The 26,870-nt window shown below is 42.9% G+C and overlaps 1 protein-coding gene across 2 annotated transcripts; it reads right to left on the bottom strand.

The window, feature by feature from the left end:
- Positions 1-233: 233 nt before the first annotated feature.
- LOC112254603 (beta-1,4 N-acetylgalactosaminyltransferase 1) lies at positions 234-26,261 on the bottom strand. 2 transcript variants are annotated; one of them, XM_024427315.2, is made up of 12 exons: positions 26,057-26,261; positions 11,631-11,723; positions 11,122-11,391; positions 10,800-10,976; positions 10,379-10,485; positions 8,237-8,274; positions 7,944-8,124; positions 7,713-7,805; positions 7,440-7,627; positions 7,077-7,217; positions 3,363-3,600; positions 234-2,828 (listed from the first exon to the last, which is right to left on the bottom strand). In XM_024427315.2, exons 3-12 carry the CDS (start codon positions 11,334-11,336, stop codon positions 2,611-2,613), a joined length of 1,596 nt encoding a protein of 531 aa, XP_024283083.1. In that variant the 5' UTR covers positions 11,337-11,391; positions 11,631-11,723; positions 26,057-26,261; the 3' UTR covers positions 234-2,610. The 2 variants fall into 2 exon arrangements, with proteins under 2 accessions (XP_024283083.1, XP_024283082.1); XM_024427314.2 differs by having other exon boundaries at positions 11,122-11,344; positions 26,057-26,260.
- Between the last annotated feature and the right edge of the window lie 609 nt (positions 26,262-26,870).

The following is a 26,870-nucleotide window of genomic DNA, read 5'->3' as shown; positions in this document are numbered from 1 at the left end:
CAGGCAACTACACATAGACAATAGCCCACGAAATACCCAAAGAAGATGGCTGCTTAAATATGGTTCCAAATCAGAGACAACGATAAACACCTGCCTCTAATTGAGAACCAATCTAGGCAACCATAGACATATATAAACACCCCCATAAACCTGCAAAACCCCTAGACAGTACAAAAACACATACATCACCCATGTCACACCCTGACCTAACCAAAACAATAAAGAAAACAAAGAATACTCAGGTCAGGGCGTGACACTCAGATATAGGACAGACACTTTTTGGGGGGACTATCTGTTGTTCCATGTACTGAATCTGTTATTAAATGCGTTTCTTTGGGCTAATAGTAGTAACGGCAAAAAAAGTTGCGACCCACCATAAGGTCTGAGCGATGAAAAAACATACCCACTTCAAAGAAGAGTACAAAATGTATTAATAAAAAACTATTTTCCAAAGCCTTTAAGTGGGCACAGACGTCAATTCAACATTCATTCCACTTTGGTTCAATGCAATTTTATTGAAATGGCGTGGAAACAACGTTGATTCAACCAGTGTGTGTGCAGTGGGATGTGACCAATTTTAAGAAATTTACTGTATAGTAATAATTTGTAACAATGCACCAAAAAATTGCATCCTGCAACCCACCTGGACTCATGCAGTGACCCATAAGTGGGAACCACTGCACCAGAACGAACACCCTCTTAAATGTTGCCTAAGAAATCACAGTACCATACATCAGCTGTATTTTTTTATCAGAGACTTTATAATCATGTTTAAACGAAAACAGTCTGATAATGCAGAAGGTTGTTGTGATGATAGTCGTCAGGTTGGAAAGACTCAGACCTGTGGTTCTAAGGTGACATCAACATCAGTTGAACAATGGAAATCACTGTCCAAATCCCTTCAACTAATCCCTTCAGAGAATGGAATTCAATCAAACCTATCATTAAGCAGTGTCTTTGTTGACAAACTACTGCCCCTACTCACATGCAGAACACTTCTCATTCTGAAAACGGGAAGCATCTGCTTGGGGAGTCTAGCTAGTATTAGTCATAGATTCCGATGGAAGAGCTACTGCAATTAAGGTTCAATTGAACTGAGATCTCACTTAGTGTTAAATATCCCCTTTCAGGAAAGACAAATCTAAATCTGGCATCACCCAAAATTGTATCTGTTTTAAAATATTCCTCTATTCAAAAAGGATCAAATAAAAAGGTATCTAATGTATCACTGGCACCTTGGGGTATTTGATAACAAATTCAAAAAAACTATTTGTTGTTTGATTTTAGAAAACACTATTCTGATGCAAGGGTGCCATCTAGTGGTCTTGACACACAATAACATTATGTGATCCTGCTGTCAGGTTGCATGGCAGAGGAACTGTAAGTATAAAATGTTTTTCTGCCTTGGTACTTCGGTGTGACTGTGACCCTTACTTTATCATTCATATCATCTCTCTGTGATGTGTTATCCTAACATTGTGTCTCTCCAACCATTTCCTTTGGTGTTCTACTCATTCTTACAGCGTTTCAACTCTCTAAACTCAAACTGTGCCATTATTGCCATTATTCTATTAGTGTGTGTTTATTTCCATGTAGAATTGATAAAGAAATACATGCACTTTGGTCAAACTAACCCTTCTGTTCGAGGTAACATGAAACATGAAAATGCAATTAATCTCCCCTCCCATTCAAATGCGTGCATGGATAGAAGCATTCCTTATTATGATGCTTGGAGTATAAAACAGAGTGGAATCGACCCTAGATAGACAGAATGCACTAGACCAGGTGAAACAGGGATATTATTCCTGGGTTAGATCCCAGACCAGATGGATGAGCATCATTCTCCTCAAGCATGGGCCAGTCAAGGGCGACACAGAGGTTTCAAACAAAATATATCATTCAACACCAAACCACCTGGGAAACCATTGGCACAGACACCCAGGGAGAATTAGCCACACATTTAGAGTCTTGTATGCGTTCATTGTCTGGGGTTGGAAAGGGAGCACCCATGCGTTGTGTCTCTGAAGGGGTTGTCACATGCTGAGAAGTGTCCTCTCTACTGAATGACTGTCAATCCCCATCCTCAGTCCCCCTTGGTCCCCACAGTCCTCATTTGTCTGACCCTTAGAGCTCAGTCCAGCTCAAACTGTATAGTGCAAAGGGAAGGACAGAGTACACATACCTCTGATCTCTTCATAACAGTATGGAAACTCGTTCACCTCATTTAGTCCTGTGAGGGCATAAAGCTAATTCAGCATGTCTTTGTTCTCTTTCCTCAACAAAAGGACTCGGTGGCGACTCGTCAGATAAGATTTGAGGCACAAAACGCACATATATCCCTTAATATGATCTCAACCTTGAGTTTACAATCAAGAGTACACAACTGAAGAGATATGATGATTAAGTTAAGAGAAATGACAGCTTTGCTCTGTTTGAATGGCAATCCCTCTAGAGGGAAACAAGCAAGGTCGATATTCAAGGGGATGTGTGTAATGTGGTTGTTTAAAATCTTATCCGATTGGACACATCGGGCGAGAGCTTCTTTGGCAACTCAGAAAGAGCATGAATCTTGAACGAGAGGAGAAACGACAGGTTAACAAAACAGGTCATTTAATTGTGAGTCAAACACTGGAAGCGGTTCTTGAAATAGAGGAGGCCGTTTTTGGTGTGTGTGGCATCCGAAGAGGCTGGTGGGTAGCGGAACTTGGCATACGTCTTGTCACTCTCTGATTGGCTGACCCAGGGAAGCTTGATCTTGGTGGCGTGGTTGACGATGACATCATCACAGGATCCCACGTGAAGTGAGCCGAGGCCATCGATGAAAAACTCTGTGACAAGAACCAAGGGGTCAAGAGCAAAAGAAAAGAGGTTAGTTTTTATGCTAAGGGAATTTAAAGTATCACACAATTTATATGTACAAAAGCAACTAACAAACATTTGAGAAGAAGCTATTTTGTTCCCTTCTTGAGCTTTTTGATACATAATTAATGAATGACTATTCAGACTGGTTTTGAAGATCTGTTACCTATATCACTTTTTTCCAAATGTAGATGGTGCAGCTCAGAGGTTAAATTGTGAATTCGGACATGGAGGAGCCCTATTTGGAGGGTTTTGGATCAGGGTTGAGCCAGGGTTGAACACAAGTTATGCCAAGATTAGGGTTTAGGGTTAGGATTGAATTGGGATGTGGACACAAAGCTAGGGTTAGGGTACTCTTATCCTACTTTCTATCCTACTCCTCTTTGGACTCATAAGGTACAGGTGCAGGCTCCGCGTAGCACCGACTACATTTGACTACTGGTACAGCTGATGTTATGGACAGGCACACTCTGTGTGGTGCTGGGGTTTGGGTCTGTACTCACCCAGGTGGGCCACTCTGGCCAGACGGGGGTCAAAGCCCACTTGCTGGACTTTGTCTGTGCGGGCCAGGAAGAAGTTGATGACCCCGTCCGTGACTACGCAGTTTGGAAAGCCCTGGATGATGTGGTGGAAGCCCCTCCGCAAATGCAAGCAGTCACCCTCCTCCTCCCCTGGCTCAATGGACATGGTCTGCCTGTAGGTGGCAGTATAGCCAGTGGCCTCCCGCACTGCACCACCCACCTAAATTACACACACACACACACACACACACACACACACACACACACACACAGTGCATAAAACACAGATACAAATGTGCATATAAAGAATGCATTAACCGATTCTGACACACATACACACAAAGAACATACAGTGCATTTGGAAAGTATTCAGATCCCTTGACTTTTTCCACATTTTGTTACGTTACAGCCTTATTCTAAAATTGTTTAAATCGTTTTTTTCCCCCTCATCAATCTATATACAATAACGCATAATGACAAAGCAAAAACAGGTTTTTCGACTATTTTGCTAATTTATTACAAATAAAAAAATACTTAAGTATTCAGACCCTCTACTCAGTACTTTGAAGCATCTTTGGCAGTGATTAAAGCCTTGAGTCTTCTTGGGTACGGCTCTACAAGCTTGGCATACCTGTATTTGGGGAGTTTCTCCCATTTTACTCTGCAGATCCTCTTATTCTCAAGCTCTGTCAGGTTGGATGGGTTCGTCGCTGCACAGCTATTTTCATGTCTCTCCAGAGATGGTCGATCAGGTTCAAGTCCGGGCTCTGGCTGGGCCACTCAAGGACATCTCAGAGACTTGTCCCGAAGCCACTCCTGCTGTGTGCTTAGGGTCGTTGTCCTGTTGGAAGGTGAACCTTCACCCCTGTGTGAGGTCCTGAGCACTCTGGAGCAGGTTTACATCAAAGATCTCTCTATACTTTGCTCCGTACATCTTTCCTTCGATCCTGACTAGTCTCCCAGTCCCTGCCCCTGAAAAACATCCCCACAGCATGATGCTGCCACCACCATGCTTCACCATAGGGATGGTGCCAGGTTTCTTCCAGACGTGACGCTTGGCATTCAGGTCAAAGAGTTCAATCTTGGTTTCATCAGAAGAAGCAGAGAATCTTGTTTCTCATTGTCAGAGTCCTTTTGGAGAATTCCAAGCGGGCTGTCATGTGCCTTTTACTGAGGAGTGGTTTCTGTCTAGCCACTCTACCATAAAGGCTTGATTGGTGGAGTGCTGCAGAGATGGTTGTCCTTCTGGAAGGTTCTCCCATCTCCACAGAGGAACTCTGGAGATCTGTCAGTGACCATTGGGTTCTTGGCCACCTCCCTGACCAAGGCCTTTCTTCCCCCGATTGCTCAGTTTGGCCTGGTGGCTCTAGGAAGAGTCTAGGTGGTTCCAAACTTCTTCCATTTAAGAATGAAGGAGGCCACTGTGACCTTCAATGCTGCAGACATTTTTTGGTACCTTTCCCCAGATCTGTGCCTCGACACAATCCTGTCTCGGAGCTCTACGGACAATTCCTTCAACCTCATTGCTTGATTTTTTTTCTGACATGAACGGTCAACATTGGGACCTTATATAGACAGGTGTGTGCCTTTCCAAATCATGTCCAATTAATTGAATTTTACCACAGGTGGACTCCAATCAAGTTGTAGAAACATCTCAAGGATGAACAATGGAAACAGGATGCACCTGAGCTCAATTTCGAGTCTCATAGCAAAAGGTCTGAAAACTTATGTAAATAGGGGATTTCTGATTATTATTATTTTTTAATTTGCAATTTGTTATTTAATCAATTTTAGAAAAAGGCTGTAACCTAACCAAATGTGGAAAGTTTAGGGGTCTGAATACTTTCTGAATGCACTGTATACTGTGTACAAAACAAACATTAGGGGTACTTCCAATTGTCTGACTGAAGTTGATAATGAGTGCATGCTGTAGTGATTTTATATACGAAATCAGAGGGAAACCGATGGAAACAGTTGGATCCTTGATCACGTCATCTTTCCAAAGGACACAATAAACAGACAAAACTAAAATAAGAACCAGAAAACAGAGAAGTATCTCCGGTCCATGTTTGTCTGTCTGTGCTTTTGGGGTCTGAAGAAAGAAGTGATTCAGTGTCCAGCAGACCAGCTGCTGACATGTGTAACCCATAGACTCCCCTCTCAAGAGTAGGAGTCCCAGTCTGTTGGAGGAAATTATGGTTGAAATGATTAATTATGTATACATTTAAATTAGAACCATCTATTTTAATACTATTATGTTATGGTATGAAATGTATGGGTTCTTGATTAAGCTGTTACTGAAAATGTAAGTAAAACAAATTAATTGTCTGTACCTTGTGGGAAAGGGAGAAGGAGGGCACATATCTTTTCAGACAGATAAGAATGTTTGTTTGATGTTCCATTAGTGGAGAAAAGTTTATCTTTTAGACAGATTGGAATGTTTGTTTTATGAGGGGAGTAGAAGACATCTCCAGACCTGAAGACACTGAACCGTACAGGCATATTCTTGCTCTGTAATACATGAACACCACAGCAATATTAGTCATGCCCGTGTGCACAAACTCACACAAACACACAAGCGCTATTGTGTGAGAAAGGTGAGGGTGTGAGAAACTGATGATGTCATTTTATGTTGTCTCTTTAAAATGTAAGGTTCTTTGTATTTTTGGTCAGTACTCACTTGAATTAAACGCTGTTACCTGACTTTTAAGACTGGTCTCGATCTATTTCATGCATAATTAATGAATTTACAACTCATTAATGAAATAGAGAGAGTGCGAATTTGGTTTTGGCTACAAAACATATAGGAATTTAGAATTCCTCTAACACAGTCTATGGTACACAAGAGGTCTATTCTATTCCCAGAGCACACAGTAAGTCTCTGAGCGGGATTCAGGCTCCAGCCAAAACACCCTTCACCCTCAAACAGAAACACACAGATCATTCATTACAAGCCTTATGTGTGGGTGTCAGCTTTTGTGGCTTTTGCGCTAGGATTGTGTGCATGTATGACGTGTGTGTGTGTGTGGCGTGCATGTATCCATGCCTGCATGTGTGCGTGTTTGTGTGAGTTTGTGCACACGGGCATGACTAATATTGCTGTGGTGTTCATGTATTACAGAGCAAGAATATGCCTGTACGGTTCAGTGAAGAAGAGAGGATGAGAGATCGGAAGAGTCTGTTGAGAGATTGTTTTCTTCTGTAAGTAGTAAACAAGGCCTGGGATTCAATGTGATCACGCTTGTAGACACAATGCAGCTTTTAAAGGCAATGTTATCGCATTTGTGAGATGATAGACTGGATGTGGCTAGCAAGGAATGCCTCCTCCTCATCTTCAGAAGACAGCTAACATAATCTATTTCAATAGTCTTTTCATGATGTGCTGAAATTCAAAATGATTTTTAAACTTTCATTTAATAACTCATAATAAGTTGTGTCTGTTGGGCAAAATGACTGAAATGTTGATTATGTTTCCTTATGCTACCCAAGATGGAATGTGGTGAATCGTGTAGGTGCTGTTTTTGGCTTTGCAGAGTAAATCCCAGTGAGAAAAGCTTCTGAACTGGATTCAACTGTTGCATAGAAAGTGGACCATTGTTGAATTATCAGAACTAACTATCAAAGTATTTGAACGATTTCATGTGATATTTGAACCCAGGTCTACAATACAGTATGGCAATGCCTGTGCCCCCTCACCAGGTCCAGGGTAGTCCTCTCCAGGACGTCCACCAGTTTCTCCAGCTTGGTGTTGGCCGTGAAGATGAAGTCATCGTCCACCCACAGCACATACTTGGTAGTCACCTGGGAAACGGCTAGGTTCCGACCTGCAAACCAGCCCTAGTTGTTGTGACACAGAGAACAGGATGTGGGAAAGAGGAAGCAGAAGCGAAAGGACAACTAAGGAAATCACAGACAGTACTTTTTCACTTAAGGCCATCTGTCAAGAATCATTTAAGCAAACAATGATAGTGTTAGACACATTTTTGACCTGACAGGTACACGTACACTGTATCCCATCCCTTACTTGCAAATAGAGGCAGTAGTGTTTAAAAAAAAAACCTTTCCAAATGGCATGATGTAATGTTCGATGTAGGGGCCAGAGACCATCTTTGGGTTTTCACTGTCATCAGCTATTACTATGGTGACAGTGGAATAGTATTTTCGCACACTGTCGATGAGATCTTGGAGCTTGTCATAGCGCAGGAAGGTTTTGGTTGCTATGGTAACAAGGGCACTGATGTTGTATTCTAGAAGGGGAACAGAGAGAGACAAAAAGTTAGGGTGTTGTGCGGTTGTGACAGATACAGTCAGCCGTTGTATTTGTCGACATACCCCCTTTGGGTCCTGTGTTGTAGAGTTTTGGAGTTACACCATGACGGACCTTGATAGTAAACATGGCTTGGTGACCCTCTGTCTCAAACTGCACTGAAAGACACAGCAAGAGTATTTCCAACCTCATTACCACTAATATTTTACAGATGTTATTTGGCATAGGACTTTGATAATGGACACAACACAGAAATAAGGAGTACACAGCAGAAGGACAGGTGTGTCTGGCCTCACCCGTGTCTGCTGTACTAGGGTGGAACAGTGTGTTGGTATAGGTGACAAACTGTAGCTGCCGGTTCAAATTGGACAGCAGGCTGCTGGTCAGGGTCATGTGCATCTCCCCGTCACCTTTGACCTTTACCCCCTCAACCTCTGCTGCCACGTTTAACGTTCCCAGGGTGGAGGTGAAGTTGACCTGAGAAAGAAAAAAATTAAGGAGGGAGACAGAGAACAAAGAAGACAAGGACCAGACAAATGGAATAGTATTGGAAATAATAACTCAAACCAAATGTTATTGGTCTGCTTACTGTGTACAGCTCTCTGGGACGGTCTTGTACTGCAAGTCCTGAAAACATATGACATCAATTTACTGGCATATTTGATGAAGGTGTTGGATGTTTATCCAATCCAAATTCACTACATCAATTGTCAGCTGGAGTAAACACTATTTCTCTGTTGTGCAACAAAACACTATTCTCTGCTCTAAAACAGCCATACAGTGCAGTAGGTTATCATGGTAGTAATAGTGGTAAGGGTATAGAAAGTAGATGTCAGTGGTTGCAATAATAGTACTAACACCGTAGTAATACTAGTGTTATATTGTTAGAACACCTATTGTCTGTCACGTTAAAAGACAATGAGTTTTACCTCCAAATACCCTGATGAAGATTGATTGAGACCAGAATATTGGTGAATAAGATCAGCATCAAGATTACCGGTGTGCTGGGTTTTTTCTTCTTTTTAACATTGTTGTAATAGGACAGTCTCCCTGAATTGGTAACTTGATAAAATTACACTTGTATTTGTATGCTTGCCCTATTTTGCCAGGTTTCCTGATGAAGGAAGCTGACTGAAAGCTCAGCCACAATAAAAGAAATGTGCATCTGACTAGAAGTGTGCAGAGACTTGTTCCTGTTTCTCCAGTTTTGCCTTTTGGCTCCAGCACCTTCACTAATCAGCTCTGGGTGAGCAGTAGATTTAGCCTGTTATTGCCAGGTTTCCATTACAAATTAGGTTTTAAATATCAAGGAACCTACAGTCCATTCGGAAACTATTCAGACCCCTTCTCTTTTTCCAGATTTTGTTACGTTACAGCTTTATTCTAAAATTGATTATCAATCTACACACAATATCCCATAACAACAAAGTGAAAACAGGTTTGTAGACATTCTTGCTAATTTATATTTTTTTAAAAATACCATCTATTCAGACCCTTTGCTATGAGACTTGAAATTGAGCTCATGTGCATCCTGTTTCCATTGATCGTCCTTGAGATCTTTCTACAACTTAACTGAATTCACCACAGGTGGACTCCAATCAATTGGACATGATTTGGAAAGACACACACCTGTCTATATAAGGTCCCACAGTTGACCGTTCATGTCAGAGCAAAGACCAAGCTATGAGGTCGAAGGAAATGTTCGTAGAGCTCCTAGACAGGATTGTGTCGAGGCACAGATCTGGGGAAGGGTACCAAAACATTTCTGCAGCATTGAAGGTCCCCAAGAACACAGTGGGCTCCCTCATTCTTAAATGGAATAGGTTTGGAACCACCAAGACTCTTCCTAGAGTTGGCCGCCCGGCCAAACTGAGCATCGGGACGTGACCAAGAACCCAATGGTCACTCTGACAGAGCCCAAGATATGGGAGAACCTTCCAGAAGAACCAACCTTCCAGAAGAACCAACCATCTCTGCAGCACTCCACCAATCAGGTCTTATGGTAGTGGCCAAACGGAAGCCACTCCTCAGTATAACGCACATGACAGCCCGCATGGAGTTTGCCAAAAGAAACCTAAAGACTCTCAGACCATGAGAAACAAGATTCTCTCGTCTGATGAAACGAAGATTGAATTCTTTGGCTTGAATTCCAAGTGTTAAATCTGGAGGAAACCTGTCACCATCCTGGTGGTGGCAGCATCATGCTTTGGGGATGTTTTTCAGCAGCAGGGACTGGGAGACTAGTCAGGATTGAGGGAAAGATGAACAGAGCAAAGCACAGAGAGATCCTTGATGAAAACCTGCTCCAGAGTGCTCAGGATCTCAGACTGGAGTGACGATTCACTTTCCAACAGAACAACGACCATAAGCACAGAGCCAAGACAACGCAGGAGTGGCTTCGGGACAAGTCTCTGAATGTCCTTGAGTGGCCCAGCCAGAACCTGGACTTGAACCCAATCAAACATCTCTGGAGAGACCTGAAAATAGCTGTGCAGCGACGCTCCCCATCCAACCTGACATAGCATTCCGTTTTTTTACATTTCTAAAAACCTGTTTTTGCTTTGTCATTATGGGGTATTGTGTGTAGATTGATTAGATTTGTATTTATTTAATCCAATTTAGAATAAGGCTGTAACGTAACAAAATGTGGAAAAGGTCAAGGGGTCTGAATACTTTTCGAATGCAATGTATGTCAAGGTACAATTAAACTAATCTCTGTTATGGGTCAGACCTGGGATGAGGATGGTTTTGAGTGGCCGTACTTCCATCCCCTGTGTTGGGTACTGCAGAGGATTGTTGGCCTCGGCCACGATGAGCATATCTGCAGGAGTCTGAGACCTGTAGGGGCAGATACACACCAGTTTAATAATCAGTACTCAAAGCTATTACAGCTAGACTAAAGCCTCGTGAACCCTATTTGGCCTATATGTTTAAAAAACTGGGTAATGTTGAGCCTAACCCAATGACATCATCTCGTTTGTTCAAAAGACCTACAGCAAGTTTAACCTAAACCTAAGAATGTCAAAGCTTGGTATTTAGTCACATGAAATGACAAACACAGCAACTTCCCCTAGGGTAAGGACTACCTACGATGATATATGGGAAGTCCTTCCCTTTCAGTTTTGTGCTGGTGTACAGTCCTTTGCTCTCACCTCATCTGGAAGCCCTGGTACTCCTTGGCCCTTCGTTTCTTCATCTCTTCCAGCTCAGAAGCCTCAAATGCAGTGTGCATGGGGTGGGCCGACACCCGTGGGAACAGCAGCTGGGCAAAGGGCAGGTTCATGCCCCCACTCTCACCTTCACACACACACCCGTTACGTGCCAACAGACTGGAGACAGACGAAAGGGATGATAAGACTTCATCAATCAAATGACAATAAAACATGATTTCCACCACATCATCAGCTTATTGAATCAGAATATCAAAGAGAGAAAACAATTAATAAATTCAAAGGTCTTATATCAAATACTGACCCTGCAACACTCTCCTTCACGTGATAGGGGATGTTGGCAGATCTGTGGTCTGGTTCTGGGAACCTCTCCTCCAAGTGCCTCTCTACTGCAGGCCCTGGTCTCTGCCAGACATCCACGGTGGTGTAGGCCCGGGTGGGCCAAGAATGGAGGAAGGCCATCACCAACACCACAGACGCCACGATGGCCAACAACACTGTCTTCCTTAAGGAACGCATCCTAAAAACTGTCACAGCACACAAGGACAAACAGGAGAGGTGCTGCGGTCACCACCTGCTTGGGCGGCGAAGAAAAAGTCCAACATTATGTGACCATATCTGATTTGACAAGATTAGCCCAGTTGCTGGATGAATTGAACGCTGCCATGATTCGGTTATCTTCAGCTACAGTAAATGGCAGCTTACAGTATCACATGAAATCTGATTTAACACTTTCTAAACAACTTGAATTAGTTATGCAACAGAAAAAACATGTCTGGCATCCATTACAGTAAAAGACAGCTGGAATCATACCCTACTGCCTGTATCCACTCAGAGAGAAGGCATCTCCTGTCGGCCATTGGATCCCCCAAAATCCCATAATGAACAGCTAAGGACTTTCCCCATCTGTAAATAATAACACATAAGTTATGTTTATTCAGTAGGATACCTGAAGTAACTTCTCATTTCCAAGAGCAAGGTATTAACGGACAAGTGAAAAATATGAATGTTTGTCAAAAAAATAATAGATCTAGAGGGGAGGAAACTGCGACATGCAGGTACAGCAAAGGTAAGGATTTTTAGCAGATATGATGGCCTTTTATGATGGAGCTGTTAAATGAATGCTAGTGATGAGGGTTGTGTTAACATCAGATAAATGCTGAGCAAAGTCTAGTGGGAAAGAAGGCTCTATTTAAGTACAACAATGAGAGCCAAGGGAGATAACAAACTTGTCTGGTTGGTGACTTGTTTCATGACAATTGCCAGTGTTAAGATAATCAAACAATTCTATTGACTCAGTTTTAAAGCAGGCACGAGAGATCGCTCAATGTTGTAGCAAGTTCAGTAATCTATCCCCTTCCTTTGGAATATGCATCTACTGTAGCGACATTCCACTTCTGACACAATTGCAGTGAATTCAGGGGTCTCAATGACTATCACTGAAGCAGAATTCATAGTTTACAGCTGCAGAGACACACCCACAATAGTTCACCAACTGATTATGACATATACAGTGGGGCAAAAAAGTATTTAGTCAGCCACCAATTGTGCAAGTTCTCCCACTTAAAAAGATGAGAGAGGCCTGTAATTTTCATCATAGGTACACTTCAACTATGACAGACAAAATGAGAAGAAAAAAAATCCAGAAAATCACATTGTAGGATTTTTTATGAATTTATTTGCAAATTATGGTGGAAAATAAGTATTTGGTCACCTACAAACAAGCAAGATTTCTGGCTCTCACAGACCTGTAACTTCTTCTTTAAGAGGCTCCTCTGTCCTCCACTCATTACCTGTATTAATGGCACCTGTTTGAACTTGTTATCAGTGTAAAAGACTCCTGTCCACAACCTCAAACAGTCACACTCCAAACTCCACTATGACCAAGACCAAAGAGCTGTCAAAGGACACCAGAAACAAAATTGTAGACCTGCACCAGGCTGAGAAGACTGAATCTGCAATAGGTAAGCAGCTTGGTTTGAAGAAATCAACTGTGGGAGCAATTATTAGGAAATGGAAGACATACAAGACCACTGATAATCTCCCTCGATCTGGGGCTCCACGCAAGATCTCACCCCGTGGGGTCAAAATGATCACAAGAATGGTGAGCAAAAATCCCAGAACCACACGGGGGACCTAGTGAATGACCTGCAGAGAGCTGGGACCAAAGTAACAAAGCCTACCATCAGTAACACACTACGCATCCAGGGACTCAAATCCTGCAGTGCCAGACGTGTCCCCCTGCTTAAGCCAGTACATGTCCAGGCCCGTCTGAAGTTTGCTAGAGAGCATTTGGATGATCCAGAAGAAGATTGGGAGAATGTCATATGGTCAGATGAAACCAAAATATAACTTTTTGGTAAAAACTCAACTCGTCGTGTTTGGAGGACAAAGAATGCTGAGTTGCATCCAAAGAACACCATACCTACTGTGAAGCATGGGGGTGGAAACATCATGCTTTGGGGCTGTTTTTCTGCAAAGGGACCAGGACGACTGATCTGTGTAAAGGAAAGAATGAATGGGGCCAAGTATCGTGAGATTTTGAGTGAAAACCTCCTTCCATCAGCAAGGGCATTGAAGATGAAATGTGGCTGGGTCTTTCAGCATGACAATGATCCCAAACACACCGCCTGGGCAACGAAGGAGTGGCTTCGTAAGAAGCATTTCAAGGTCCTGGAGTGGCCTAGCCAGTCTCCAGATCTCAACCCCATAGAAAATCTTTGGAGGGAGTTGAAAGTCCGTGTTGCCCAGCAACAGCCCCAAAACATCACTGCTCTAGAGGAGATCTGCATGGAGGAATGGGCCAAAATACCAGTATCAGTGTGTGAAAACCTTGTGAAGACTTACAGAAAACGTTTGACCTCTGTCATTGCCAACAAAGGGTATATAACAAAGTATTGAGATAAACTTTTGTTATTGACCAAATACTTATTTTGCACCATAATTTGCAAATAAATTCATTAAAAATCCTACAATGTGATTTTCTGGAGAGAAAAAAATCTAATTTTGTCTGTCATACTTGAAGTGTACCTATGATGAAAATTACAACCTTCTCTCATATTTTTAAGTGGGAGAACTTGCACAATTTGTGGCTGACTAAATACTTTTTTGCCCCACTATAGGCTGCGTTTACACAGGCAGCCCAATTCAGATCTTTTGCAAATTAGGCTGTGTTTACACAGGCAGCCCAATTCTGAGCTTTTTGCCACTAATTGGTCTTTTGACCAATCAGATACAATTATTTTGCCAATAATTGGGCAAAAGATCAGAATTGGACTGCCTGTTTAAACACAGCCTTATTTGCATATCTGATACCTGTCTGATATTTTCCCGAATGTATAAACAGAAAGAAAAAAAACACATGGATTTGGATCTTTTGACATCAGATTTATACCATCTACAATTGGCTGCTTTTACAGAGGTGGATCAATTTTGATTATCTTTTCACTAATTGGTATTTTGACCAATCAGATCAGTTCTGAAAAAGATATGATGTGATTGATTAAAAGACCAATTAGTGAAAAAATATAAAACCCGTTTTTCAACCACTCCACAAATTTCTTGTTAACATACTTTGTGCATGACACAAGTCATTTTTCCAACAATTATTTACAGACAGACTATTTCACTTATAATTCACTGTATCACAATTCCAGTGGGTCAGAAGTTTACATACACTAAGTTGACTGTGCCTTTAAACAGCTTGGAAAATTCCAGAAAATGATGTCATGGCTTTAGAAACATCTGATAGGCTAACTGACATCATTTGAGTCAATTGGAGGTGTACCCGTGGATGTATTTCAAGGCCAACCTTCAAACTCAGTGCCTCTTTGCTTGACATCATGGGAAAATCAAAAGAAATCAGCCAAGACCACAGAAAAAAAATTGTAGACCTCCACAAGTCTGGTTCATTCTTGGGAGCAATTTTCAAATGCCTGAAGGTACCACGTTCATCTGTACAAAGAATAGTATGCAAGTATAAACACTATGGGACCACGCAGCCATCATATCGCTCAGTAAGAAGACGCGTTCTGTCTCCTAGAGATGAACGTACTTTGGTGTAAAAAGTCCAAATCAATCCCAGAACAAGGGCAAAGGACCTTGTGAAGATGCTGGAGGAAACAGGTACACAAGTATCTATATCCAAAGTCTATCGACATAACCTGAAAAGCCACTCAGCAAAGAAGAAGCCACTGCTACAAAATCGCCATAAAAAAAGCCAGACTACAGTTTGCAACTGCACATGGGGACAAATATTGTACTTTTGGGAGAAATGTCCTCTGGTCTGATGAAACAAAAATAGAACTGTTTGGCCATAATGACCATCGTTATATTTGGAGGAAAAAAGGGGAAGGCTTGCAAGTCGAAGAACACCATCCCAACCGTGAAGCACGGGAGTGGCAGCATCATGTTGTGGGGGTGCTTTGCTGCAGGAGGGACTGGTGCACTTCCCAAAATAGATGGCATCATGAGGGAGGAAAATGATGTGGATATATTGAAGAAACATCTCAACACATCAGTCAGGAAGTTAAAGCTTGGTTGCAAATGGGTCTTCCAAATGGGCAATGACCCCAAGCATACTTCAAAAGTTGGAGTAAAATGGCTTAAGGACAACAAAGGCAAGGTATTGGAGTGGCCATCACAAAGCCCTGACCTCAGTCCTATAGAAGATTTGTGGGCAGAACTGAAAAAGCATGTGCGAGCATGGAGGCCTACAAACCTGACTCAGTTACAGCAGCTCTGTCATGCGGAATGGGCCAAAATCCACCCAACTTATTGTGGCTTGTGAAAGGCTACCCGAAACGTTTGACACAAGTTAAACAATTTAAAGGCAATGCTACCAAATACTAATTGAGTGTATGTGAACTTCTGACCCACTGGGAATGTGATGATAGAAATAAAAGCTGAAATAAATCATTATCTCTACTATTATTCTGACATTTCACATTCTTAAAATAAAGTGGTGATCCTAACTGACCTAAGACAGAGAATTTTTACTAGGATTAAAAGTCAGGAATTGTGAAAAACTCAGTTTAAATGTATTTGGCTTAGGTGTATGTAATCTTCCGACTTCAACTGTATGTACAGTGCTTGCGAAAGTATTCGGCCCCCTTGAACTTTGCGACATTTCAGGCTTCAAACATAAAGATATAAAACTGTATTTTTTTGTGAAGAATCAACAACAAGTGGGACACAATCATGAAGTGGAACGACATTTATTGGATATTTAAAACTTTTTTAACAAATCAAAAACGGAAAAATTGGGCGTGCAAAATTATTCAGCCCCGTTACTTTCAGTGCAGCAAACTCTCTCCAGAAGTTCAGTGAGGATCTCTGAATGATCCAATGTTGACCTAAATGACTAATGATGATAAATTCAATCCACCTGTGTGTAATCAAGTCTCCGTATAAATGCACCTGCACTGTGATAGTCTCAGAGGACCGTTAAAAGCACAGAGAGCATCATGAAGAACAAGGAATACACCAGGCAGGTCCGAGATACTGTTGTGAAGAAGTTTAAAGCCGGATTTGGATACAAAAAGATTTCCCAAGCTTTAAACATCCCAAGGAGCACTGTGCAAGCGATAATATTGAAATGGAAGGAGTATCAGACCACTGCAAATCTACCAAGACCTGGCCGTCCCTCTAAACTTTCAGCTCATACAAGGAGAAGACTGATCAGAGACGCAGCCAAGAGGCCCATGATCACTCTGGATGAACTGCAGAGATCTACAGCTGAGGTGGGAGACTCTGTCCATGGGACAACAATCAGTCGTATATTGCAGAAATCTGGCCTTTATGGAAGAGTGGCAAGAAGAAAGACATTTCTTAAAGATATCCATAAAAAGTGTCGTTTAAAGTTTGCCACAAGCCACCTGGGAGACACACCAAACATGTGGAAGAAGGTGCTCTGGTCAGATGAAACCAAAATTGAACTTTTTGGCAACAATGCAAAACGTTATGTTTGGCGTAAAAGCAACACAGATCATCACCCTGAAAACACCATCCCCACTGTCAAACATGGTGGTGGCAGCATCATGGTTTGGGCCTGCTTTTCTTCAGCAGGGACAGGGAAGATGGTTAAAATTGATGGGAAGATGGATGGAGCCAAATACAGGACCATTCTGGAAGAAAACCTGATGGAGTCTGCAAAAGACCTGAGACTGGGATGGAGATTTGTATTCCAACAAGACAATGATCCAAAACATAAAGCAAAATCTACAATGGAATGGTTCAAAAATAAACATATCCAGGTGTTAGAATGGCCAAGTCAAAGTCCAGACCTGAATCCAATCGAGAATCTGTGGAAAGAACTGAAAACTGCTGTTCACAAATGCTCTCCATCCAACCTCACTGAGCTCGAGCTGTTTTGCAAGGAGGAATGGGAAAAAATTTCAGTCTCTCGATGTGCAAAACTGATAGAGACATACCCCAAGCGACTTACAGCTGTAATCGCAGCAAAAGGTGGAGCTACAAAGTATTAACTTAAGGGGGCTGAATAATTTTGCACGCCCAATTTTTCCATTTTTGATTTGTTAAAAAAGTTTGAAATATCCAATAAATGTCGTTCCACTTCATGATTGTGTCCCACTTGTTGTTGATTCTTCACAAAAAAAATACAGTTTTATATCTTTATGTTTGAAGCCTGAAATGTGGCAAAAGGTCGCAAAGTTCAAGGGGGCCGAATACTTTCGCAAGGCACTGTACACACGAATTCTGATTCAAACCCAATCCTCCAAATGCGACCGCTGTCTGGACGCTCAGATCAGATTTATTTGCTCTGAAGTGTTTTTATTTAGCACCCTGCCGTTTTCATGACAACCACCCTAAAATTGAAAGGAACAGTGAAAGGATATAAGCATTGTGTCTGTGTACTATTTCAGAGGATACATCAGTGTGAATGTGCAAATATGATATGGGTCACATGTAAAACTGGGTGTGGACAGTCAGAAAAAAAGAATGGATATCGAAAGAAAATCAGATTTGGGTTCTTCGGTTGTCTGTGTAAACACAGCCATACAAGCCTAATTTAATTGGTTCATATGAGGTTCGGAAGTCATAATCGTCTGTCAGACTATCATGTCTGTGGCGGTGAACTATGTTACCAAGTTTTCCAGTATTTTTAATAATGAGATATGCTCCTTGATTTCGAAGAATATAACAAGAATACCTTCATGGGATTACTACACCTATGTTATGTACTTTATCACAACCAAATAACAAATAGTTTTGTGTTCAGAAAACATGTTGCTCTCATGTGGAATTTCATTCATTGAGCATTACATACTGTTTCATAGAAATCATGTACTATTTGCATGTAAAAATGTTATGGTCATGGAATACATTTGCACCACTGTTTATGTCTTAGTTGGTGACCCACTCTTTGAGGATATCCACATCTTACAGAGTATAGCTTTAAACAATAGTACAATGTTGCACCGTTCACATTCAAACAAAGGACATGCAAATATTCCTACTTTGTGGTACCGTCTTACTTATTATATACATAAGGACTGTAAAGTAAGTAGCCTGGCCCCTTGCATTAAGCATAGTACAATCCCCAAAAATAGATATAGTCTATCAAATTAAAAACAGTTCAAACCTATTTGTGCACTTTCAATGCAGATAAATAAGTCAGGTGCATTTCATTGACAATTACATTTGTCAGATATTAATTCAAGATTTTTACTTTATGAAAGCCACAACAATGTTTTGACATGGAGACCAATGATGTCATATACAGTAACCAGCCACCTACTGGTCATTTATTTATGTGATCATTATCACAGAGGACTGTAACAATCTTCTTCATCTGATGAGGAGTATGAAAGATTGGACCAAAACGCAGTGTGGTAAGTGTCCATTTTAATAAAATATAACTGAACACTGAATACAAAATAACCAAAGTGAAACAATGAAAATCGAAACAGTTCTGTATGGTGAAACACAGACAAAGAAAACAACTACCCACAACCCAAAGTGGGAAAACAGGCTGCCTAAGTATGGTTCTCAATCAGAGACAATGACAGACAGCTGTCCCTGATTGAGAACCATACCCGGCCAAAAACACAGAAATACAAAAACATAGAAAAAAAGAACATAGAACGCCCACCCTAGTCAAACCAAAATAGAGAATAAAAAGGGCGTGACAAGGGCACTGATTTCCCTTCAGACTATAGCTGTACTGATGCATTTGGTTGGAGTCTATGTAGGGGGTAGGGAGAGTGTGTATAGGGGGTCAGGAGAGTGTGTATATGGGGTAGGGAGAGTATGTGTAGGGGGTAGGGAGAGTGTGTATAGGGGGTCAGGAGAGTGTGTATATGGGGTAGGGAGAGTATGTGTAAGGGGGGGTAGGAAGAGTGTGTATAGGGGGTAAGGAGAGTGTGTATAGGGGTAGAGAGAGTATGTGTAGGGGACAGGAAGAGTGTGTATAGGGGGTAAGGAGAGTGTGTATATGGGGTAGGGAGAGTATGTGTAGGGGACAGGAAGAGTAGTAAGAGTGTGTATAGGGGGGGAGAGTAAGGGGGTAGTAAGTGTGTATAGGGGGTAAGGAGAGTGTGTAGGGGTAGGGAGTATATGTGTAGGGGGTAGGAAGAGTGTGTATAGGGGGTAAGGAGAGTGTGTATAGGGGGTAGGGAGAGTATGTGTAGGAGGTAGGAAGAGTGTGTATAGGGGGTAAGGAGAGTGTGTATATGGGGTAGGGAGAGTATGTGTAGGGGGTAGGAAGAGTGTGTATATGGGGTAGGGAGAGTGTTTATATGGGGTAGAGAGAGGGTGCGACCTGCAAGAGTTCCCACTGTGTAGAACCTAATGCTTGTGTCCAAGCAACTCCCGTTTTCATAAGGGATGGATATTTTAATTAAGACTATTAAAGGTTTTAGTGGCCTCTGGAGTGGCACAGCGGTCTAAGGCGCTGCATCGCAGTGCTAATGGCGTCACTACAGATCCGGGTTTGATCCCGGGCTGTATCACAACCAGCCGTGATCCGGAGTCCTATAGGGCGGCACACAATTGGCCCAGCGTCGGGCGCCTGCAGGCATCAGTTGAACGGTCGTCAGTTGAACAGTGTTTCCTCCGACACATTGGTGCGGCTGGCTACCGGGTTACGCGGGCAGGTGTTAAGAAGTGTGTTTTGGCGGATCATGTTTCGGGGGGACGCATAACTTGACCTCCGCCTCACAAGCCCATTGGGGAGTTACAGCGATGAGACAATATCGAAATTGGGGTAAAATACAAAGGTATTAGTGCCCTAAACATTCATGCATGTCACTTGGGTTGGGTACTAATTATTTCTCTAACATTTTTCAAACATATATCTATCTATATTAGATAGCCTGCATCAAACAAACTTACAGATACAGTGCATTCAGAAAGTATTCGGACCCCTTGACTTTTTCCACATTTTATTACATTACAGCGTTATTCTAAATATTTATTAAATTACATTTTTTCCTGATTAACCTACACACAATACCCCATAATGACAAAGTGAAAACAGGTTTTTAGAAATGTTTGCTAATTTATTAACAATATAAAGCATAAATACCTTATGTACATAAGTGCCCTCACCTCCTCCATGTAGGCTGTCTTGTCATTGTTGTTAATCAAGCCCACTAATGTAGTGTCGTCTGCAAACTTGATGATTGAGTTGGAGGCATGCATGGCCATGCAGTCATGGGTGAACAGGGAGTACAGGAGGGGGCTGAGCACGCACCCTTGTGGGGCCCCAGTGTTGAGGATCAGTGAAGTGGAGATGTTGTTTCCTACCTTCACCACCTGGGGGCAGCCCATCAGGAAGTCCAGGACCCAATTGCACAGGGCGGCGTTGAGACCCTGGGCCTCAAGCTTAATGATGAGCTTGGAGGGTTCTATGGTGTTGAATGCTGAGCTGTAGTCAATGAACAGCATTCTTACATAGGTATTCCTCTTGTCCAGATGGGATAGTGTGCAGTGTGATGGCGATTGCATCATCTGATGTGGTCATCCTGTCTGGGTTGGCGCCCCCCCTTGGGTTGTGCCATGGCGGAGATCTTTGTGGGCTATACTCGGCCTTGTCTCAGGATGGTAAGTTGGTGGTTGAAGATATCCCTCTAGTGGTGTGGGGGCTGTGCTTTGGCAGAGTGGGTGGGGTTATATCCTTCCTGTTTGGCTCTGTCCGGGGGTGTCCTCAGATGGGGCCACAGTGTCTCCTGACCCCTCCTATCGCAGCCTCCAGTATTTATGCTGCAGTAGTTTATGTGTCAGGGGGCTAGGGTCAGTTTGTTATATCTGGAGTACCTCTCCTGTCCTATTCGGTGTCCTGTGTGAATCTAAGTGTGCGTTCTCTAATTTTCTCTTTCTCTCTTTCTCTCTCTCTCTCGGAGGACCTGAGCCCTAGGACCATGCCCCAGGACTACCTGACATGATGACTCCTTGCTGTCCCCAGTCCACCTGGCCGTGCTGCTTCTCCAGTTTCAACTGACCTGAGCCCTAGGACCATGCCCCAGGACTACCTGACATGATGACTCCTTGCTGTCCCCAGTCCACCTGGCCGTGCTGCTGGTCCAGTTTCAACTGACCTGAGCCCTAGGACCATGCCCCAGGACTACCTGACATGATGACTCCTTGCTGTCCCCAGTCCACCTGACCGTGCTGCTGCTCCAGTTTCAACTGTTCTGCCTTATTATTGTACGACCATGCTGGTCATTTATGAACATTTGAACATATTGGCCATGTTCTGTTATAATCTCCACCCGGCACAGCCAGAAGAGGACTGGCCACCCCACATAGCCTGGTTCCTCTCTAGGTTTCTTCCTAGGCTTTGGCCTTTCTAGGGAGTTTTTCCTAGCCACCGTGCTTCTACACCTGCATTGCTTGCTGTTTGGGGTTTTAGGCTGGGTTTCTGTACAGCACTTTGAGATATCAGCTGATGTACGAAGGGCTATATAAATAAATTTGATTTGATTTGATTTGATCTGTGGACCTGTTGGGGCAGTATGCAAACTGAAGTGAGTCTAGGGTGGCAGGTAAGGCGGAGGTGATCCTTGACTAGTTTGTCAAAGCACTTCATGATGACAGAACTGAGTGCTACGGGGTGATAGTCATTTAGTTCAGTTATCTTTGCCTTCTTGGGTACAGGAACAATGGTGGCCATCTTGAAGCATGTGGGGACAATAGACTGGTATAGGGAGCGATTGAATATGTAACTCTGTGTTGGTGTCTGTTCACACTGCTATGCTTTATCTTGGCCAGGTCGCAGTTGTAAATGAGAACTTGTTCTCAACTAGCCTACCTGGTTAAATAAAGGTGAAATATATATATTTTTTTTAAATATGTCCGTAAACACACCAGCCAGCTGGTCTGCACATGCTCTGGGCCAGCAGCCTTGCGAGGGTTAACACATTATTTATGATTTTTTTTTTTTTTTTTACTCTAGTCGGCCATGGAGAAGGAGAGGGGGTGTGCAGTACTTGTTAGTGGGCTGCAACGGTGGCACTGTATTATCCTCAAAGCGGGCAAAGGTGTTGAGTTTGGCTGGAAGCGTGACGTCGGTGTCCGTGACATGGCTGGTTTTCTTTTTGTAGTCAGTGATTTCCTGTAGACCCTGCCACATAGTCTCGTGTCTGAGCCGTTGAATTGCGACTCCACTTTGTCCCTGTACCGGCATTTTGCTTCTTTGATTTCCTTGCGGAGCGAATAACTATACCGTTTATATTCAGCCATATTCCCAGACCTCTTTCCATGGTTAAATGCAGTGGTTCGCACTTTCAATTTTGCGCGAATGCCGCCATCCATCCACAGTTTCTGGTTAGGGTAGGTTGTACAACATCTCCAATGCACTTCCTTATAAACTCACTCACAGAGTCTGCGTATAGATCAATGTTGTTCTCTGAGGCTGACAGGAACATATCCCAATCCGCGTGATCAAAACAATCTTGAAGCGTTGATTCCGATTTGTCAGACCAGCGTTGCATGGATCTAGTCACTGGTTCATCCTGTTTGAGTTTCTGCCTATAAGACAGTCAAGCAAGATGGCGTCATGGTCGGATTTGCTGAAGGGAGGGTGGGAGAGGGCTTTGTATGCATCGCGGAGGTTAGAGTAGCAGTGATCGAGTGTATTATCTCTGAGAGTACTGCAATCAATATGCTGATAGAATTTAGGTAGCCTTGTTCTTAAATTTGCTTTGTTAAAATCACCAACTACAATAAATGTGGCCTCAGGATATATGGTTTCCAGTTTACATAGAGTCCAGTGAAGTTCCTTGAGGGCCGTCGTTGTGTCTGCTTGAGGAGAATGCACACAGCCATAACAATAGCTGACGAGAATTCTCTTGGGAGGTAATATGGCCGGCATTTGATTGTAAGTAATTCTGGGACAGGTGAGTAGAAGGACTTGAGTTCCTGTATGTTGTTATGATTACACCATGAGTCGTTAATCATGAAGCATACACCCGCCCTTCCTCTTCCCAGAGAGGTGTTTATCTCTGTTGGCGCGATGCATGGAGAAGCCCGGTGGCTGAACCAATTCTGACAACATATCCCGAGAGAGCCATGTTTCCGTGAAACAGAGAATGTTACAATCTCTGTTGTCTCTCTGGAAGGCAACCCTTGCTCTAATTTCTACCTTGTTGTTAAGAGACTGGACATTGGCGAGTAGTATACTCAGGGGCGGTGGGCAATGTGCACGTCAATGAATCCTGACCAGGAGGCCGTCTGTCCCTTCTGCGGCACCGTTGTTTTGGTTCGGCTTCTGGGATTAGATCCATTGTCCTGGGTGGTGGTCCAAACAGGGGATCCGCTTCGGGAAAGTCATATTCCTGGTCCTAATGTTGGTAAGTTGACATTGCTCTTATATCCAATAGTTCTTCCCGGCTGTATGTAATAAGACTTCAGTTTTCCTGGGGTAACAATGTAAGAAATAATACATAAAAAAACAAAATACTGCATAGTTTCCTAAGGACTTGAAGTGAGGCAACCATCTCTGTTGACGCCATTTGCTCGGAATACAGCAGGTTTTCGCCGAAAAGCCGGGCCGCACGACCATCATTGAACACCATGTTCGCACCCGGCCCAGGGATACGGTACAAAAGAGGCCAAAGTTGATCCCCGAGGCCCGAATGAAGGCCGTGAAGCAGGAAGTGAAGGCTATGCTGAGGATGGGGGTCATTGAAGAGTCCCACAGCGCATGGTGTTGGTGCCAAAACTGGCGGTGCTGGACTCGCTCAGGCAAGCTGGGTTGACAACAAACCCCAAGAAATGCAAGCTAGTGCTCAAAAGGTGGAGTACCTGGGGTATTTGTTCGGACGGGGGAACGTCAAGCCCCAGGAGAGGAAGGTCCATGCGGTACGTGACTGGCCCATTACACGCACCAGTCCTTCCGGGGATTTGCAGGATACTACAGCCGGTTTATCCCCAACTTTGTGGCTATAGCATCCCCCCTTACCGTTCTAACCAGGGCCTGCCTCCCCAAAAAAGTGAAATGGACGGGGACGAGACCGAAGCGGGGTTCAAGCGCCTGAAGGAAGCTCTGTGCTCCCATCCACATCACTAAGGACTGAACATGGTCCACACACACCAGCACAGTCTTGAAGAGGGCACGGCAGAACCTCTTCCCCCTCAAAAAGATTTGGCATTGGCCCACGGATCCTCTAAAGTTCTACAGCTGCACCATCGAGAGCATATTGACTGGCTGCATCACCGCTTGGTATGGCAAATGCACCACCCTTGACCGCAAAGTGCTACAGAGGGTGGTGCAGACAGCCCAGTACATCACTGGGGCCGAGCTCCCAGACATCCAGCACCTCTATGTAACAGTATAGCTTTTATCCGTCCCCTCGCCGGGCTCAAACCAGGGACCCTCTGCACACAGACAACAGTCACCCACGAAGCATCGTTACCCATCGCGCCACAAAAGCCATGGCCCTTGCAGAGCAAGGGGAACAACTACTTCAAGTCTCAGAGAGAGTTACCTCACCCGATTGAAACCGCTAACTAGCTAGCCATTTCACATTGGTCACATCTATTTCTGACACTTTTACACTCATCATTTGTTGCTGCTAGTCTGTACTTTATTCTACTCTTATTATTATCTATCCTGATGCCTAGTCACTTCACCCTTCCTTCATGTACATACAGTGGCAAGAAAAAGTATGTGAACCCTTTGGAATTACCTAGATATCTGCATAAATTGGTCATAACATTTGATCTGATCTTCACCTAAGTCACAACAATAGACAAACACAGGTTGCTTACACTAATACCACACAAATTATTGTATTTTTTCTTGTCTGTATTGAATACATCATTTAAGCATTCACAGTGTATTGCAAAGATGACTGCAACAGCACAGTGCAGAATGCTCATTAAGAAGAGTCCTAGAGTGTCAGCTAAGGATTCACAGAAATCTCTGGAACATGCTAACATCTCTGTTGACGAGCCTACACTAAACAAGAATAGTGTTCATGGGAGGACACCACGGAAGAAGCCACTGCTGTCTAAAAAAAAAAAAACGTTTACATGCAAACGCAAGAACAGGTCGGCGGCTATAATAGTCGATGGAATATACAGAATCAAAGAGTTGGATGAAAAAATGTGAGTTGGCTGTAGCCTGTATCCTTGCCAGCGGCATGTCTAGTAGCGCTGTCTGTGTCCCTCCCAACTAATGTGTGTAATGCCTATTTAGCCTTTCCAGGACCCGTAACAATTTAGAATTTATTTACTGCAGTCATCGACAGGCTTATGTGTGAGCATCTCATCCTTGCGCTCCGTTATATTTCCTCTGATGCAATCCATTGCACAAACTAGGAAAAACGCACTATGTTGTCATTCAGATCTAATCAAATCTGGACCAATTTCAGGTCAAAGCACGTCGATGGACAGAATTGAGATATATGATTCAGCCTTTCTCAGAGGCCTCTGAATTGACCGGGTGCGGTTGGTGCACGTAGACAAATGATACAGGTATAATTGTTTATTATAATGTATATTTTCTCAATACAAATTAAATACGGCAGCAATACACTCGTAAAAGGTCACCAACGCCTCTAATGATATTTAACAAGATATAATTAGGATATATCTTATTCGGAATCAAAGCCTCTAATTCGCATATAATGTGCATAAATGCTTTGAAACAATTATCTATTTGCATGACTGTTTCAAGTTAAATGGGAATGCAACTGATAAAATTCTCAATAATAATCCATCATAAGAAAATCATAGGCCTTTCATGAATATTATAACCTCAAAATAAATCGTACCTTAACGTCTCCACCAATCAGATTGTCCTTTTGAAATTGCCACCAATATACTTATAATGCATGCGTAAAATAATGTTGTTAAAAATCTGGTTACATTCCATTTATGTGAATCCGGCAGTAGCACTGTTTTAATTCCGATAGATGATATGCTTCATCCCCCTGCATGCAGCACAGTGCTGTGCGCCCACACCAGGCTGTTCCGCCAAGACTCGTAAAACAGACGTGAGAGCGATGCCACGAGCGGCCAGTCGTTGGAATCGCAGCAGAATGCATGCATCGAATTTAATTGCATGAAGGTTCATGCAAAGGCATATCCAACGGAAGACTACCATTATAAAATGTACTGCAAAGCAATAGACTAGTCTCGATCAGACCAGCATCATTGCGTTTTGGACCAGAAGTACATTCATTTTCAATGTTGCAACAATATGCATCAAATTGTATGCATAGTAGGAAAAAGTGAATGTTGAACTTTTGTTGCATACATATTCAGTAAAAAAGTTTAACTGCAGAGTTTATTACACAGCATTGACGCAACGGCACTGTCGTCTGATCGAGGTGTGGCGCACTAACCTACATCATCTGCCAAGAGATCTGGACCTTTATTGCACAGGTGATGGTGCAGTGCACTCAAACTGTGACTGCAGGGTCTCTGCCCAGCTCCACTACAGTTATTGCTACATTTATGGCAGCGGTAGAATAATTCCAGTGGTCTCTCATGCCACGAAGGTGTATTCATGCAGCGAGAGAGAAAAAAACGAGAGAGAGACAGACAAACAGAGAAATGGATAATGTTTTTTTTTGTACTTTGACA

This window comes from Oncorhynchus tshawytscha, linkage group LG07 (assembly GCF_018296145.1).
Source record: "Oncorhynchus tshawytscha isolate Ot180627B linkage group LG07, Otsh_v2.0, whole genome shotgun sequence".
Taxonomy (NCBI): domain Eukaryota; kingdom Metazoa; phylum Chordata; class Actinopteri; order Salmoniformes; family Salmonidae; genus Oncorhynchus; species Oncorhynchus tshawytscha.
Note: the sequence above shows the minus strand (reverse complement) of the source record. Positions and strands in the feature narration are given on the sequence as shown.

What these genes read in the sequence shown, in the direction of transcription:
- LOC112254603 (XM_024427315.2), bottom strand. Translation starts at nt 11,336, where the DNA reads ATGCGTTCCTTAAGGAAGACAGTGTTGTTGGCCATCGTGGCGTCTGTG. An exon ending in TACCAGGGCTTCCAGATGAG is followed by an intron (nt 10,486 to 10,799) that starts GTGAGAGCAAAG and finishes CTGCCCCTACAG; the next exon opens with GTCTCAGACTCCTGCAGATA. An exon ending in ACATCATGCCATTTGGAAAG is followed by an intron (nt 7,218 to 7,439) that starts GTTTTTTTTTTA and finishes CACAACAACTAG; the next exon opens with GGCTGGTTTGCAGGTCGGAA.